The sequence below is a fragment of the Schistocerca gregaria genome, chromosome 1, assembly GCF_023897955.1.
Source record: "Schistocerca gregaria isolate iqSchGreg1 chromosome 1, iqSchGreg1.2, whole genome shotgun sequence".
Classification (NCBI taxonomy): Eukaryota; Metazoa; Arthropoda; class Insecta; order Orthoptera; family Acrididae; genus Schistocerca; species Schistocerca gregaria.
Genome location: NC_064920.1, coordinates 1,091,701,818 through 1,091,720,039, shown reverse-complemented (window position 1 = coordinate 1,091,720,039; position 18,222 = coordinate 1,091,701,818). Strand labels below are relative to the sequence as shown.

General features: G+C 40.5%; 1 protein-coding gene across 1 annotated transcript in view; it reads right to left on the bottom strand.

The window, feature by feature from the left end:
• LOC126290593 (serine/threonine-protein phosphatase 6 regulatory ankyrin repeat subunit B-like) overlaps window positions 1-18,222 on the bottom strand; it is a 132,592-nt gene that overhangs the window by 39,994 nt on the left and 74,376 nt on the right. Inside the window, exons 6-9 of the mRNA XM_049984909.1 lie at window positions 14,425-14,733; window positions 10,439-10,534; window positions 4,133-4,231; window positions 3,956-4,051 (exon numbers count right to left, since the gene is read on the bottom strand). Of these exons, the coding sequence (XP_049840866.1) occupies window positions 3,956-4,051; window positions 4,133-4,231; window positions 10,439-10,534; window positions 14,425-14,733 (600 nt within the window). The remainder of the gene's footprint in view (window positions 1-3,955; window positions 4,052-4,132; window positions 4,232-10,438; window positions 10,535-14,424; window positions 14,734-18,222) is intronic.

The window sequence follows — 18,222 nt, the reverse complement described above, 5'->3', positions numbered from 1 at the left end:
TGGTGATGAACCATGATAAATCTCAACAATGCTCCACAATAGTTACCTTCCTAGGCCATACTGTCTCTGCCTAAGGCCTCTAACTGACGAGTTCTCATGTCAACACCATACATCTTCCTCTCCCTGAGGATTATGCTCAGCTCTGTCATTTTCTGGGTATGGCAAATTTTTACCGCCATCATATTCGTCAAGCTTACCTCCAGTCAAATGGCTCTCTACTATGCTCTCTCCGTCAAAAACACCATTGTAAAATGGAAGTTGGAGTGGGCAAAACCCATACTTGACGCTTTTGGTAACCCAAAAACTGCCCTCACCAAAACCATCACTCTCACCCACCCTGACCCTGAGGCCCATGTTTCGATCATGACTGATGCCAGTGACTCAGCTGCGGGTACTGTTTTACAACAGCTCACTGCCAACTCCACCCAAACCCTCCGCTTCCTTTCCAAGAAACTGACTCAGACCCAGTACCAGTGGTTGGCTTTAAACCGTGAGCTTCTCACTGTGCACGAGGTGATTAAACATTTCCATAGTGACCTTGAGGGGCAGCCTATCATGATCTACACAGACCAAAAGCCACTCGAGGATGCTATTCATAATCCAGCTAAGGACCTTCCGCCAAGGCATTTCCGCCTTATGGACTATATCTGTCAGCATTCTTCTGATATATGCTATATCTGAGGCATGGAGAACATTGTGGCAGACTACCTTTCCCATATCTGCGTGCTAACTGCACCGCTGAATCTGTAGGAGCTCGCATGACTACGAGGGTAATCCCAAAAGCAAGGTTTCCTATTTTTGATAAGTATAGAAGTCTGTTTGTGGAGCATTTGGTCATACTGTTATGAAGAGTACTTCATGCACTGTGTGTAAACTGGTGCAAGCCATGCTGAGGCACTCAGTCTTGGTTTGGCAGCCATTGAGGTTGGAGCTTCCATTGGATGTTACAGCTACATGCGAAAGGTGTGCAGTTATTCAGTTTTTGAACGCAAAGGGCACTGCGCCAACTGAAATCCATCGCCAATTGATGGAAGTGTATGGTGAGTCATGCATGGATGTCAAAAATGTTCATAAGTGGTGTATAGAGTTTGCAGCTGGTCGGACAGAAATTCACGACAAACAAAGGAGCGGGAGACAGTGTTGAAGGTTGAGCAAAACATGCGTGAAGATCAGCGGATCACCCTGGATGATCTCTGCACATTGGTTCCTGAGGTTTCCCTAAACACCGATCACAGAATTTTTACGGAAACACTGAACTACTGAAAGGTGTGTGCAAGATGGGTGCCACGCAAGGCTGACTGAAGATCATGCGGCAATGAATTGATCCTTCCCGCGCATTTCTTCACCGCCTTGCAGCCAAACAGGACAACTTTCTAGACTCAATCATTATGGGTGATGAAACCTGGGCATACTTTGCACCTGAGACAACGCAACAGTCACACTATCTGAACAGCATGAAGATGAGCTGGTATGACATGAGCATACAAAAACTGCCACAGCATCTACAAACATGCATCCAGAGAAATGGCGATTATGTCAAAAAATAGCTAAATGTTCAAGCTGTAAACTGATGTAAACCATTGTAGAAATAAACAGGTCTATGTACTAATAAAAATATAGGAGACGTCACTTTTGGGATTACACTCATACATGCTGACAATGATGGTATACAGTAAATAATATCAGACAATGAATCATTGCTCTCTATCCAGCCCCGTATACTACCTGGGTCGACGATCCCTGTCCTTTGTGACACCTCTATGGGCACACCCCGCCCCCTCGTCCCTACCGCTCTTTGTCATAAGGTCTTTACTGCCTCGCACGGTTTAGCCCACCCTGGGAAGCAAGCCACGTGACAGCTGGTTATGGAGTGCTATGTCTGGCATGGCGTGAAGCCTGACTGTCACTGTTGGAGCTGTACATGCGTCCTGTGCCAGTGCAGCAAAGTTGGCAGGCATGCTCAACCTCCATTGGGAAAGCTTGACATTCAAAAGGGGCATTACTGACACATCCATATCGACGTCATTGGTCCCCTCCCACCTTCCGAGGGTTACAGATACACCACATACATCTTTTCGATCATTGACAGCGTGACCCACTGGGTCGAGGCAGTCCCATTTATTGACATCACGGCCAAAACCATCGCCGGTTCTTTCATCTCGGCGTGGGTTGCTCGCTTTTGCTGTCCCCCGTCTCTCACTCACTTTGCTGTCCTCTGTCTCTCATGACCATCCAGGGATTCCAGTTTGAGTCTGCCCTCTTTGCATGACTCTGCGAACTTTGCAGCATAACCAAATTTCACACTACAGCTTATCACCCACAGGCAAACAGCCTGGTCAAGCAGTGGCACCTCACACTCAAGGCCAGGCTAATGTGTCATGGTGGCCTATGGTTGGAGGCCCTCCCATGGGTCCTGCAGAGTATTCACCTGGCCAATAAAGAAGATTTGAATGCATTACTCGCTGAGATTCTATATGGTGAACTCCTCCTTTTTCCCGCTGAGTTCGTTCAAGGATTCACCGTCAGCTGCAACCGAGGATCTTCTCACCCTGGTTGAGCAGGTTAATATGAACGTCGCACAGCCTCACACCCCCACTTCCTCACCCCCACACCACTTCACATGTGTTCATCCACAAGGACCTTGCTCCATGCAACTTTGTGATGTTGTGGGATGACACTGTGCAAGAAGCCCTGCAGCTTCCTTATTCAGGCCCTCATCACATGCTACGTCATGGTACAAACACGTTTGTCATCCACCTACATGGACGGCCACAGATTTTTTTCTGTTAATCAACTGAAACTGGCATGGTCATTCATCAATCTGCCTCCCAATGCTACCAACCTGCCTTCGGCTGACTCCACCTATGCAGCCGTTGGAATCATGGGACTCCTGCACCACCAACACTGACGCCCCTACTTCCCGCACCAGCTGCCACCTACAATCATTGCACTGGGACAAGATTATGAATTTGGGTAATGTAGCTTCCCTCTGCCGTACTCTGCACTACCGGGAGGGGGGGGGGGGGGGGGTGTCTCCATGGCATGACTTTTGCTTCTTTGAACTACTTTGTTCTAGTTTTCACTTTTGGAGTGTGACTTGTTATACTGCCATGTTTGTTATCAGTGATTAATAAATGCATATTCAATACTTGGTTTGTGTGCTACTCCAATTGATCCTATGTGGTAACCACAAGTTTGTAGTTGACAAGTTCTTTTATTTCTATCAATGGCCACAAAAACATTTGGTCCTTAGACTACCAGCTTTGATCAGCAATGACCATCATCAAATCTTCGTGCTGATCTGCTTCTTCAGTTTACAGCAACTGGTAGTCTGAGGACCACAAGGTTTTTGGTCGTTGACAGAAATAAAAGAAATGTATTCTATACTTCCTGGATCACTGTTTTAATCCACCATCAGTCATATCTTGTGATTGTCATGATTGGCTTATGACAGAATCAAATGGCTCTGTAAACTGAAGCAGTAAATCAACATCAGGGCCTGAAGATGCTCATTGCCGACCAAAACATAAATCTATATTTGTAAACACTGTTTATCAGACACAGAAGGTCACAGTTTTCCATCTATGTATTTCCCTCCTTTTCCAGTCAAAATTACATTGACTTCAGTATGTATAGAATAGTTGTCTGTTTGATGAACTCCACTTTGTGGTACTCATCATGAATGTTGTATATACAAGTAACTAATCACCTTGTTACAAGCTAGATCATATTGTTTAGTAGATTATCAAAGTAACTGCTCCCGTTTTAGTTCATTACCTGCTAAACACTGAAATAAAAAGGCACAAAAGATTGGGAGAAAGTATTTCTGAAGTTATCACAATTAACATATGTTATTACTAATCAATAGAAGTCTGAGTTTTTGTATTTGTTGATGACTCTTCTCCTTTAAAAAGTTCTTGATAGTTGCCATTATGACCATAAAGCAGATGCTTACCTTTGGACAACAAAGGTTTTCAAATATTGGAGAATGTCCTGACAAGTCTGTTGTTAATGGGCCTGTGTCTGAATTACAGTCTGACGCTGCCCATTCCTGCAAAAAAAAAGTCTATTGTGAATATACATAATAGATTAGAAGAGAACTCATTATACAATAAACAGAATCTAAACTCACCAAACATCTTCTCGTGTGGCCATTTATTGTTGACTTCCTGTGTTTAGGCCTATATCTGCCATTTATATCTGCACCTTGAGCAAGCAACCTATGTACTAGCTGTTGAAAATGGAAGACAAAATATGAGGCAACCACAGAAATCAACCATGAATACATGTATCAAGAAAGATTTATACCAGCATGGGTACTGTGCACCCATGACACATTGTAGATTTTAACATTTACTAGGATATTTTAAGTCAATATTTATTTCTCTGTAGCTGTTGACACTGCATCACTTTATCTGATTTACAGCTTCTTTATGATTTCAGTGTAGCTACTTAAACTTGAAAAAAATTTCTCTGAGAATTCCTGGTACAGGAAACAACATGCCATCATAGGATGTTTTCAGAATCCATGCTAGTTGGCATGGTGAATGTCATTCTGTTTGAGATACCTCATTATGTTTGAGCTCAGAATATGTTCTAAGATTATAAAGCAAATTGATGTCAAGGATATTAAACAGTAGTTTTGTGGGTCATATCTAGTACTCCCCTTGTAGACGGGTGTGACCTGTGCTTTTTTCCAAGAACTGGGCAAAGGTTTTTGTTTAAGGGATCTATGATACATTATAGATAGAACAGGGACTAGCTTGGCCACAAATTCAGTAAGCAATCTGACTAGTATTCCATCAGGCCATACAGCTTTGTTCAGTCTTAATGATTTCAGCAGCTCCTCAACACAGCTGATGCCACTACTGATTTCATTCGTCTTTTCAGTGCTAATTGTAGTCTTCAAAACGGCATCTGTAACAGAGGTATACTCAAAGCAGAGAACTGTCATTGTGTATCTTTTATTGGAAAACCAGAGCATCACAGGTGCTTGCAGAATGTCTACAGAGAACTGGCAGTGAAAAAAAGCACAGTGAGTCATTGGGTGAGGCATCACAACAAGGTTGTGCAAACCTGTCTGATCTCCTGCATGCAGGTCAGCTGCACACAGCTGTGACTCCTGTATTCTTGGAATGTGTAGACACTCTCATTTGAGGTTATTGATGGATCACAATCAAACTCCTTGCTGAACAACTGGACATCCCAGTTGGTAGTGCTGACACACTTGTCTACCAGTTGGAGTACTCAAAGATGTGTGCCCACTGGACTCCTCAAAGGCTAACAGAAGACCATAATGAGCAATGAAGGGCCACCTGTGTGGGGTTGCTTGTGTATTACAGGGCTGGTCATGCCAATTTTTTGTTGAACATCATTACAGGTAATGAAACATAGGTTCATCGTTTCAAACTGATAAAAAACAGCAATCCGTAGATAGGCACCACACCACCCTTCCTCAAGAGAAAAAGTTCAGATCTGCACCCTGAGATGGTAAAGTTAGGGTGATGGTCTTCTGGGACTCTGAACAAGTTATTCTGTTTTATGTTCTTCCTTGTAGTGTAATGATCAACTCTGAAGCATACTGTGGCACCCTCAGGAAACTGAAGAAATGACTTCAGTGTGTTCATCACCACAAAAATGCAAACAAAATTCTCCTCCTCCATGACAACTCAAGGCCCCACACAAGTTTACAACACTCAAGAAGAGCTCACAAAACTTCAATGAACTGTTCTTCCTCATCCACCCTACAGTCTGGATCTTGCACCTCCCAATATACACCTGTTTAGCCCAATGAAGGACGTACTTATTGGGAAGCAATACATGGATGAAGGGGAGACAAGACTTTGGCTCTGACATTGACCAGTAGAGTGGTACCATGCAGGCATACACGCTCCCCAGCAAAGTGGCATAAGGCTGAAAAATATGGTTTTGTAGGTAAGAGAGTGGAGAAAAATATTTTCACTCACATCCTATATAAACCAACCTGCTTTCAGAATAAATGTGTTGCGTTACTTATTGAACGCCCCTTATATATTGCTAGGAAGTAATTTTCTGCCCAAACATGCAGGTGACATCAATTACCAACACAGGTTTATAGATTTAAATGCTGGGACAAATAGCATGTGAGTGAAGTTTAAATGTTCACTTGCTGGTGAAAAAATGGTAACTAGCATACACACAGACAACAGTATTAGTGGCCCAGATGTAACTGACAACATTAGAAATATGGTGAATGATACCAAGGGAGTGATGAAGGAGAACAGGGATTAGTTATTTCAGTTATTAATTATTTAGGAGTAGAGGAGATGACTCACCAAAAGGCAGAAGCACTGTGTCATCGTTAGGACACAAACAAATCATACAGAGCTTTTCTAGGTTTCAGAATGCACATCCTTTCTCAAGCTTGTAGGGAACACATGCACACAAACACACACACACACACACACACACACACACACACACACACACACACATACACAGACTCACTCACATGCACTCATCTGTCTCTCGACGTTGTGTTCAGTCGACTGCCAGCTCTTTCCTGGCTCACGGTGAGAATACTGAGATGGTGTGGGTTGGGGTGGGATGGGGTAGGGTGATGGATGTAGAGAGGTGGAGGGAGGGAGGGAGGGGGTTGGGGAAAGTGTCTGGCAGCTTGTGGGCGTGTGGGGAGTCACCTCTGGGCTAGCTAAGAGTACAGGGAGAGGGGGCAGGTGGCAGACTGTTGGACACATGATTTCACAGTCTAAGGATTAAGATAACAGCACACACATGGCGGATGGATATGTGTGTGTGTGTGTGTGCGAGTGTACACCTGTCCTTTTTTCCCCCTAAGGGAAGTCTTTCCGCTCCCGGGATTGGAATGACTCCTTACCCTCTCCCTTAAAACCCACATCCTTTCGTCTTTCCCTCTCCTTCCTGAAGAAGCAACCATCGGTTGCGAAAGCTAGCATGTTGCACTGGTAGTGAACTAAGCACATTATTGGAGGTTACATTCTTTTTATACTGAAATAAATGGATATATCTTATAATAGCATTTAGTTTCAAATATTTACCATATCTTTCCTTTGCTATACATCCTCTGTATGACCTTGAGTGAAAACTGTGGGAGCTGTCATAAGATAGCAAGAAGTGGGATGAATTATGGGAACTACAGTAAATCATTTCACTACAGTTGAAGGGGGCTGGGGAGGGACATACCAGGGAGAACTTTGGAGAAGTCACCAAAGCACTCTCCTGGAACTGCAAAATATGCAGCAGGAATAGGTCAATAGAGGAGCACAAAAGGAAGATCTGTACTCTTTGGGCACATTTGGATCAAGCTCAGAGAGAGTGTGTGTGAGGATTCAGGAAGGCAGTGGTGAGGAGTGTTGTTGGGAACTGGAAGCTGGTAGGAAGGCCAGCAGGAGGAGGTCATGGTCTGACAGTTTTGCTGTGTCTACCAGCAACAGGTTCCAGCTGCCAGACATGAAGGGAGAGGTGCTTCAAGATGGTGTGCAAGTATGAAATGTGCAGTAGGCTCTGCACATGAGTAGGAAGGATAGGGAAGTAGTAAATCTTAGGCAGAAGTTACTACTCCATATTTGTGTTGTGTCTATTCTGTCAAACATGTCCAACAGAACAGTCACCACATATATATACATTTAAAAAAACCCTGAAGTTACATAGACGATACTGAGACAAGCTATTTAATGTAAGACACATGGGGCTGCAAATGGTGGGAAATACCCCAAAAGCAGATGACAAATTTTGTACGTGTGATGTCACTAGATGACATAGCTTGCCACATTTGCAGCAGTTGGGCTTCTAGATCACACTCTCACTGGTAGGGGGCATTGCTACACATCACTCTTCTATGCTACTCTGTATTTATAAATGTAAACTGATTCATCGTAGTCTTAAATTACCACTACCAAGAACACTATCATATCGCATAGAACACTATCACATCGCATCAGGTAATGCAAGAATGAAAACAGAGTAGCCTAGCAGAGCGATGTGTAGTATTTTCCCATAACAGTGAGGGTAGGATCAACAAGCCTAGATGCTTCATGTATGGGTAGGTACGTTACATAGTGACGTCACAAGTTCGATATTTGTCATCCACTTTTGGGGTATTTCCAAACTTTTAGCCCCCTCTGTCTCGTATTAAATTACTCATCTCAGTATCACCTACATTGCTCTGGGGGGTTTTAGATGTTAATACAAACCACCCTCTGAAGTATATCTGTAGGCATGATTGCCTTCATAATTTCAGTGCAGATGCCCGAATAGAATCTCTGCCTCTAGCAGGAATACAGGTCTAGGTGTGAGCAAGGATGTGAAAGGACTGTGGATGCTACTAGCATTGACAAGTTGAGAATCTGAGTTGGATGGGAAGCATATTCAGATGGCCAAGGCAACTGCTCATGTTCAGCGGGAGATCTGGGTTCGAGTCCCAGTTTGGCACAAATTTTCAACTTTCACTATCGCATTATTTCAGTGCTTCAATGTGGTTGGTGTCGGTCTCTCCTTCGAAGGGTGAGAGCACTGCTGCCAGGTAATAGTCATGGAAGAGGTGTTGGCCCTCAGTTACAGTAGAAGTTAGCGGAGGAGTATCAGATCACCAACATTTTTGAGTGTTGGGCTAGACCAGGTGATTGAGGGTTTAGTACCCTTGTGTAACAATTTCAAAAAAGGTGATCAGGCAGTGACATGGGTGGACCAGGGCACAGTTTGGATGGGTACAAGATATACCACATCAGTGGTGAACTGAATAAGATGCTTCCCTAACTGGTGGCAGCAATGTGAGAATGGTTTAGCTGTTACATCAGCATGACTGGCCTCATTTTGGCAGTGCTTTATGGCAAGTCAGTGAGCAGCTGGAGATGGTGCTGATGACTACTGATCAGAAATACATTACAATGGTGCCAGTGGGGACTATCGGGTGATGGGACTACAACAGGTATGGTCTGCACCTTAACAGGACTGGGATAGGGAGGTTGATGGACTTACTGAGAGTACAGCGGGTGGGTGGGCACCACATATGGTCAAATACTTGTTGTCACAAACATGCTTCCCTCCCTTAAGAGTAACTTTAACAGTTTTTGGGATTTCCTCATCCTGTATGCAGAAGATGGAATGTACCACACGGGTGTGGCCATATTCCATAGAAATTTTCTTGGAATTATCTATTCTTCAACAAAATATGTAGTACATCAAAAATGTTCACCAGCATAGTGGTAAGCTAGAGCAATGGTGTAGAGATACTGAAAAGCAGCCTATTGTGCTACCATCATGTGAATGTGCAAATTCTTACTACAGACCTACCTTAAAGGGCGGAGGATCACATATTTGTATCACCGGTGGCACACATTTTAAAGTTAGATCAGATCTGATCACAATTAGTGCAAACAGACATTTTGAATTTGTGGCTGTTGACCTAACAAAGCTACACATTAATTAATGTTAATACTAATCATGAATGCATATCCTTCAAATTGACTTAATATTATTTTGAGCAAAGAATCGTTCAAATGATCTGTGGAGAATGCAACTAACTAATTACCTTACATGAGATGTAATCATTTGCATATGTGAACATGTAGTATAGTTCATGTCAATGTGATGTTCATTGCAAGCTGCTTTCATGGTGCTGCAGTTTCAGTAAGGCAGATACATACAACAGAGCCATCTCAGATAGATTCCACATGAGCCTATCATCTGTGTTTGAAACATAAGAATTGTCAGAACTGCCAGCCACAAATATCTGCTACAGTTCACAGCCCTCAATACAGCTGGAACTATTGCTGTAAATGTCAACTTGAGAATAGATCACTACTCAACAACAGAAATATAAAAATAGATAATTTGCAGCTGAGATTTCTGATGACATTATTTAGCCAAAGGCTATCAAACACCCCCTCCCTGCCCATCAACCCTCTTCCATATCCAGCCACAAAGTGTTTTTGAGAAGGACTTTGCCTGACACCTCAGATGCTATCTTTCTCTTTTATATAGATGCTTCCTGCTCACTGTGTATTTTTATTATGTGGCTACAGATTGACCCTCATTTTTGTATTTCAACTGTATAACAAATGGAGAAAATCTGATTCAATGATTATTATGAAGCAGTACATTCTGTGTGTACTTGTGAAACATTTGGAAAGCTGTTGAAAATACTCTCTAAACCCCAGATGACATATCATCGAAACTGAAGAGACTTCTTGTCACCTTCAAGAGGGCTGCAGAGAAATATCACAGATTTCATCATGAATAAAGATATAAATTCTGACAATATCAAATGATTATCACTTCAGTATTAATTTTTTAACTGTGTCAGATGCTATTTTGAAAACATAAAAGCTCAAGTTATATATTGTTTTTTTTACAAGTAACTGAAAATAATTAATATATAAAATTATAAACGATACTGAAAACTATGTGGTTATTGCCTTACCTCAGAACAACTTGCGGCCGCATGTAAAATTTGATTAAGCACATCTTTGCTATAATGTGAAAAACTAGCTCCAGCCTCTAACAGCAGCCATGTTTCCTGAAATAAAATGAGAGACTGTAACTAAATAATTTCTTTAATGAGACACATTGAGTTACTGACAGGCACAATTAAAAGACACATACATAAAGCTTTCGGCCACAGCCTTCACCAGCAAAAGAGAAATACATACCATTCATACACACAAGTAACCACACCTCATGTACACATGACTGCCAGCTGCAGTGTCTCAGGCTTCAGCAGCTATCACGTGGGATCCAAGCAGCAATCTGGAGTGTGTGGGGAAGGGGAAGGGGCAGTAGTGTATGAATGGGGAGAGAGACAAATGCTGTCGGGTGGAGTCTGCAGGGACTAGAATGCCAACAAGAACTGCAGCAGGAGGTTGTGAGGCAGGGGGTGGGGAAAAAAGGAGCAATAAAGGAGAGGAGTGGAGAAAGACAGACGGATGAGTTGGCAAGGACAAGAATGGGAAGGAGATGATAGGAAATTGGGGGTGGGGTGGGGACTGTTGGTTGAAGGTTATGGAGACAGTATATTAGTGTAGGTGGAACTCAAGATACATATGGGAGCAGAGGATGTATTCTAAGAATCTATATCTACACCTTTATACATACTTCATAAGCCACCACATGATGCAAGGCAGAGGGTACCCTGTACCATACTAGCCATTTCCTTTCCTGTTCCACTCGATAATAGAGCAGGGGAAATATGACTCTCTACATGTCTCCATATGAGCCATATTTTCTTGTATCTTATCTTCATAGTCCTTATGTGGAACTTGTGTTGGCGGCAACAGAATCATTTGGGAATCAGCGTTAAATGCCAGTTCTCTAAATTTTCTCAATAGTGTTTTTTAAAAGAACATTGGCTTCCCTCCAGGAATTCCCAGCTGAGTTCCTGCAGAATCTTCGTAACACTTTCATGTTTTTCAAACCTAGCAGTAACAAATCTAGCAGCCCCCCTTTGAATTGCTTCGATTTCTTCCTTCAGTCCAACTTGATAAGGATTTGGCAATTTTGGAAAGCTGGCCACACAAAGCTGGTACTATAAAATGCCAAACTTCTAGTCAGGTTTAGGTTCATTGTTGACATCTTCATGATTTATACTCAAGTCCAAAGCAGGCTATCTTCATTCCTTCACAATCTCAACACCTTCTCTCTTATCCACTTCATATGGTCTTCCTCAACCCCACACCCCACCTTCCTAGATGTTGACCTTCTTCTCTCCGACAGCTCCATCTGCACCCCTGTCCACATTAAACCCACCAACCACCAACAGTACATGCATTTTGACAGCTGTCACCACTTTCACACCAAAAAATATCCCCCATACAGCCTGGGCACCTGCAGACAGCTTATCTGTAGTGACAAAAACTCCCTTGCTCAGTATTCCTAGGTCTCACCGAGGCCTTCACAGGCAGCCACTATCCCCCAGACCTAGTCCACAAACAGATCTCCCGTACCATTTCCCCTCACATCCCCAACCCTCCCAACACCCCCAAGAACCATCTACAAAGGAGCATCTCTTCATCAACCAGTTCCACTTTGGAATGGAACAGCTGAACCACATCCTTCGCCAGGGCTTCGATTACGTACCATCGTGCCCTAAAATGAGGGACATCCTGCCAGAGATACTTACCACCCCTCCTAAAGTGATGTACTGTCATCACCCACCCGATCTCCGCAACATCCTATCCACCCCTATGTTGCTCCCGATCCCAAACCCTTGCCACAAGGATCACATTCCTGTGGAAGATCCAGGTGCCAATCCACTCATCCAGCAACTCCTATTGCAGACATGTCACAGATTTATCCTACCCCATCAGGGGCCTGGCCACTTGTGAAAGCAGCCATGTCATTTACCAGCTCTGCTGGAATCATTGCACAGCTTTTTATATTGGTAAGACTATGGTATGAATATGCCCAGCCAGTCATATTTGTTGATGATACTTCAATACTCCTTGAAAAACAAATTGGAGAAATGTCGGATGGTGTTATGCACACTAAACAACCTAGATACATGGTTTCAACAAAATTGCCTTAAATTTAACTTTTCAACAAAATGACCTTAAATTTAACTTTTCACAGACCCTGTTTACTCAATTGAGAACCAAACAATCACAAATCAGCGACATCAGTACTGTACATAAAAACCAAATTACAGACGAAGCTCAGTCTATTAAATTCTTGGGACTAAACGTGGTCAAAAATCTAACCTGGCAAGCACATATAGAAACTTCCTGGCAGATTAAAACTGTGTGCCCACAGTGGATATACTATCTGGTATAACAGACTTAAGCTACAGAAAAGTACTGTACCACAGTTACTTTGAATCCATAATTAGTTATGGTTTAATTTTGGGGGGAAATTCAAGCTACATGTGATGAATTCTGCTAGATCAAAAAGGAATTGCTAGAAAAATGTGTGCTGTCACTCCTAGAACATCTTGGCACCTTATTCAAAAATCTAAAAACATTATCTATCCCTGCATTGTACATATTTGAAATTATCATGGAAATGAGCTAATGGAAGAAAACCATTTCAAACATTTGTACAACAATAAACACAAAGAAAATTTCATGCTTCCACCACATCACTTAAAACTTTACCTACAGACACCCCAGTGCATGGGAACGAAAATTTACAATAAACTCCAGGGTAGAGGTACACTGAGCATAGAGATAGGTTCATTGAAGGGAAAACTATATGATCTCCTGGTGGAAAAATGCTACTACTCAGTTGAGGAATTTATGAATGATGAAACTGTCATTTGATAAGTGTAACTGTTTAATATTATAGTATTGTGTATGATACTGCATACATATATAAAGATATGTACTATTGCATCTTGTGAAAAACAATTTAATAATATTACTATGGCCTTCATTGAAATAGTGTGACTGTTTAATATTATAGCATTGTGTATAATATTGTATACATATATAACGGTAATGTACTATTCATCATAAGAAAACCAATTAAATAACATTACTATGTCCAATAAAAACCTATACTGGTAAGAAGTAGTGTTAAGGAATTATGTAATTATGTATATCATGAGTCTAAAATTGATGTGTCTCCTGTACAGCATGGTCGGATGATCTGTAAATGTATGTTATGAGACAAATAAAATACAAATACAAATACAGATAGAACAACCAGGGATTTTTGGAATCTGATCTGTGGCAGTAAACAAAAGTTCATCAAAACAGTCATCAATTAAGCCAATGCCAGCCATGTCATATGTTACGTGTAGAATTAAGAAAAAATTAATTTAAAAATGTTACTCTTGGAGTATACAAGTCATCTTGCTCTCTCATGCAGTACATAGAAATTAAGATAATGAAACATATGAAGTCCTAACAGTTAGAACCTGTGCTTCGTATGTAAAAATAACACTATCAACATTACAATGTTCCTGCTTGCTATTTATAATACTGTATGCTATTCATATTGACTGTGTTGTAATATGTAATTTTGTGTTGTTTTATCCTATGTAATATGAATTTCTGTATTGACTTATCCCACATCAGTTGTACAAGCTTCTGTATTGATCTGATACACGGGAAAAATAAATAAAAAATAAATAATCTATTTATTTAATCACACCAGTTCCATACACCGGAACCTGCTTTGCCACACATCAACAATGTAACTTTCCTTGCACAACATGAAATTTTTGCTTCATTTAGATCACTTTTTTGCTATACACTTGTTTCAATGCATGATTTTAAAAACATGATATTCTTTAGCTATACTTGTTCCTCTTCCACACTACTGTTATTAATTAACTGGAAAAGTTAGATTTCCTCAAAATTTGCCAGAGTTTTGTGTCATTTCTTCCCTTCTTCAGATACAGGTGATGACAAGATAAGGAAGTGAATTATGCTAATCCAAAAGATACTCCACATATTAAAATGCGTCCCTCACCCGTTGAAGTTCGTCTTCTAATGTTATATCCAAAGCTGTCTTTCCATCTTTGCCACGCATGTCAGGATTTGCACCTCCCTTCAGAAGGAGTTCTAGTATGCAAGGCATATCAGAACTGTACCGAAAAAAGGAGAGTGCGTGTATTATAGCAGGTTGCCCTTTCTTGTCAATGCCATCTCCAAAACTGGGACATCTTTCCCGCAAGCATGTAAAATTATCTGTAGATCCCAATGCTCTGTGGAGTGCTGTTCTGCCAATCACATCAACAGTTGCAGTGTCTGCACCGGCATCAAGAAGGAGCTTGAAGCACTGCAGAAGAAAGAAGAAGAATTAATGCATTTTACAAATACATATTTAAAAATATTCTTAGGGGAAAATAATGTATATTTTTTCAGCTGGTGGAAAAGATAAACTTTCATTGCCTCAAAAATTGCAGCTACCAGTTAGAAAAATCAGCAAAAGCGGAACATTCTCTAGAACTGGTAAATAGGCTGCTGTTTGTAGAATCAGTTCTTGTTCAGTTATACATTTTAACCATTATTTTTTTTATAAATAAAATGTCTAAATAAACACATCCCATGGGCTAAGACTGAGGATGGACATTCATTGTATTTCATCATGCAGTCAGTGTTCTGATACATATTCATTTTGTGGAAAAATCCAGTTTGACTGAAGAGAAGAAATATCTATCTCCATCCATCATAGAGTGAAGCCTTCAATGACTACCAAAGCAGAATACTGTCAAATGATCATTCGCCAAACTCAAACAAATTCTGGCCATATGTAAAGGCTGTTAGTGGCACCATAGTTCAGGAACTGAAATTGAGGATAGCGAAGCAAAAGCTGAAATGTTTAACTATGTTTTCAAATGTTCCTTTACAAAGGCAAACCCAGAAGAAATGCCCCAATTTAAAAGTGAGTAAAATCAGTATTAGTGGTGATGTTGAGAAACAGCTGAAATCAATAAAACTGAACAAAGCTCCAGGGTCTGAAGGAATCCCTCGAACAAGAAACTGTGCCCAGTAGTTGGAAGAAAGCACAGGTAACACCCACCTACAAGAAGAATAGTAGAAGTTATCCACAAAACTACCATTCTGTATCTTGACTTTGATTCATTGTAGGATCTTAGAAGATATTCTGAGCTCAAACATAATGAGGTATCTCAAACAGAGTGACCGAAAACATCAATCATGTGAAACTCAACTCGCACTTTTCTCGCATGACATATTGCGTGTTTTGGATCAAGACAGTTAGGCATACACGGTATTTCTTGATTTCTGAAAAGCATTTGTCTCTGTACCAAACATACGCTTGATCATATTGGGTGTCAAGTGAAATTTCTGACTGGATTTAGGACCTTTTGGTAGGGAGGACACAGCATGTTATCTTGGATGGAGATCTTGATAAGATTTCAAAGCGGTGCAAATATTGGCAACTTATTTTAAATGTTCATAAATGTAAAACTGTGCACATCACAAAATGAAAAAAAATGAAAAAAAAACATAATATTCTAGGACTTTAGTATCAGTGAGTCACAATTGGAATCAGTTAACACATACAAATATCCGTATGTAACGCTTTGTAGGGATATGAAAGTGAATGATCCCATAGGCTTAGTTGTGGTATAGCAGGTTGTGGGCTTAGATTTATTGGTAGTATACTGGGGCAGTGCAATAAATCTACAAGGGAGATTTCTTTTAAATCACTCATGCAATTGGTTGTAGAAAAATTGCTCAAGTGTGTGAGACCTGTACAAAACAGGACTAACAGGGGGTATTGAACATATACCGATAAGGGCAATGCAAATGGTCGCTGGCATGTTTCATCCATGGGTGAAGGTCACAGAGATGCTGAAGACACTGAATTGACAGACTCTTAAAGATAACATGAGCTATCCCAAGAAATTCTAGTAACAAAGTTTGAAGAAGCAGCTTCAAACAATGGTTATATGAATATAATACAACCCCATATGTACTGCTCACATGAAGACAAGATCAGAATAATTACATCATGCTCAAAGGCATTGAAACAATCATTCTTCCCACATTCCATACGTGAATTGAATGGGAAGAAATACTAATAACTGGTACAATGGAATGTATCCCCTTCCATGGACTTCACAGTGGTTCGCAGAGTACAGACATAAATTAGATGCAACCAGAGTCCAGTTGTAAAAAATCCAAGTGTAAGAAGGAATTCAGAGAAAGAGACAAGTATTTTCATATGTGTGTATTCATTGCACAAACTGCTGATCATATTTACAGAAAAATATGACTTCAATAGGAGTTTGGTTCTATTCATTACATCTGCAATTTTTATGCCATGCTATGGGAATGAATTTGAGAGATAAAGTTAGAAGCAATATCTAAACTTAAAACTGCCAATATTAATGGGGAAAAATCAATGGGTTTCATATCCACAAAAGAATAGCTGTGAGTACTTCCCGTGAGAAATTCATTTTCACCAGTTCAAAGAAAGTTCTCTAACTTAGTCTTAGTGTTACAAGGAAAATAACAAAGAAACAGCCATTAAAATATTTAACCACTTCACTTTTAAATTAAAAGGATGGCTAATACTGAAAACTTTCAAACCAATTGGAAACATTTCTACTTGACAAATCCTTGTTCTCCATAGATGAGTTTCTGAGCAGATAATATGTATGTGTTTAGGTTACACTAAACAAGTTTTGTTATAGATTAAAATTAAAAGAAAAAATCCAGTTACGTAAACTGCCATCATGCAGTGATGTGTCTGCAGAAAAAATGTACCTTAAGCCTAGTTTACACAATGACATTGGGCTCCACCACTCGTTGCGTGGAATGAGTTGCACGCAAGTGGTTTCATATTTGACTGTAGACATGGTGACACCATAATACACTTCAGTTTCATCGTTTTGTGGGTCCCTGTGACAAGTCTGAAACGAAACTTTTGGCAGCTGCACATCACATGAGTCGTGATGGAGTTAAAGCTTGTTGTGTAAAATCACTGCATAAGAAAAAAAATAGGAAATGTGTTTCTATTTATGACTGGATGAAGAAAAGAAGTCATCTTGGTTGCTCAGCATCCTTGCTGAAATAATTTATAACGGAAGATCCAAGAAGTTCTTTTAATTATCTTAGAGTGTCACCAGAATTGTTCATGTTTCCTCTAAATAGAGTTAGTTAAGCGATAAGGAATACAGGTATTGTAATACATGAAGTACTGTCACCAGAAATGAAATAAAATGTCACATTGCATGCATTATAATCGTGAACACTTGGAATGCTATAAGATACGGTTTTAGTAGGTGATGGCCCTTTTTCATTAACACAAATAATTATTAACAGTAACAGTAATAATTATTAACATTAGCAACAATAATTATTTGAAGCAGACCTGTACAGTGGCAATACTTCAAAATTCTAACATATGTGAATGGGGAGCACTGCAGCAACATTTTAAATAGATGAATACTGAATAAAGAATGCAGCTTCTTGAATTTGTATAGCCTTCCCTCCTGTTAACAAAATTCCTTAGCAAAGAGTTGGCCAACTCAAACAATGGGATCTTAGTCTTGTAGACGAAAGCATTGCCAAAGCTAGAATTACACTTGCTTGTACTTTTCTTAACTCAGTTGTGTATGTGCTCCTAACTCAATAAATTTTGCCCTGCAGCTCAGATACTGTCAAACCATCTACATTATGATCACACATGATGGTCTACTATCTAAGAACCCACATAATGTCAAAACTCACGCAACTAGTGTTGCCAAAGTTGGAACATGCCAAAAGTGTTTAGTTTCACCAATAAGTTGGGCAA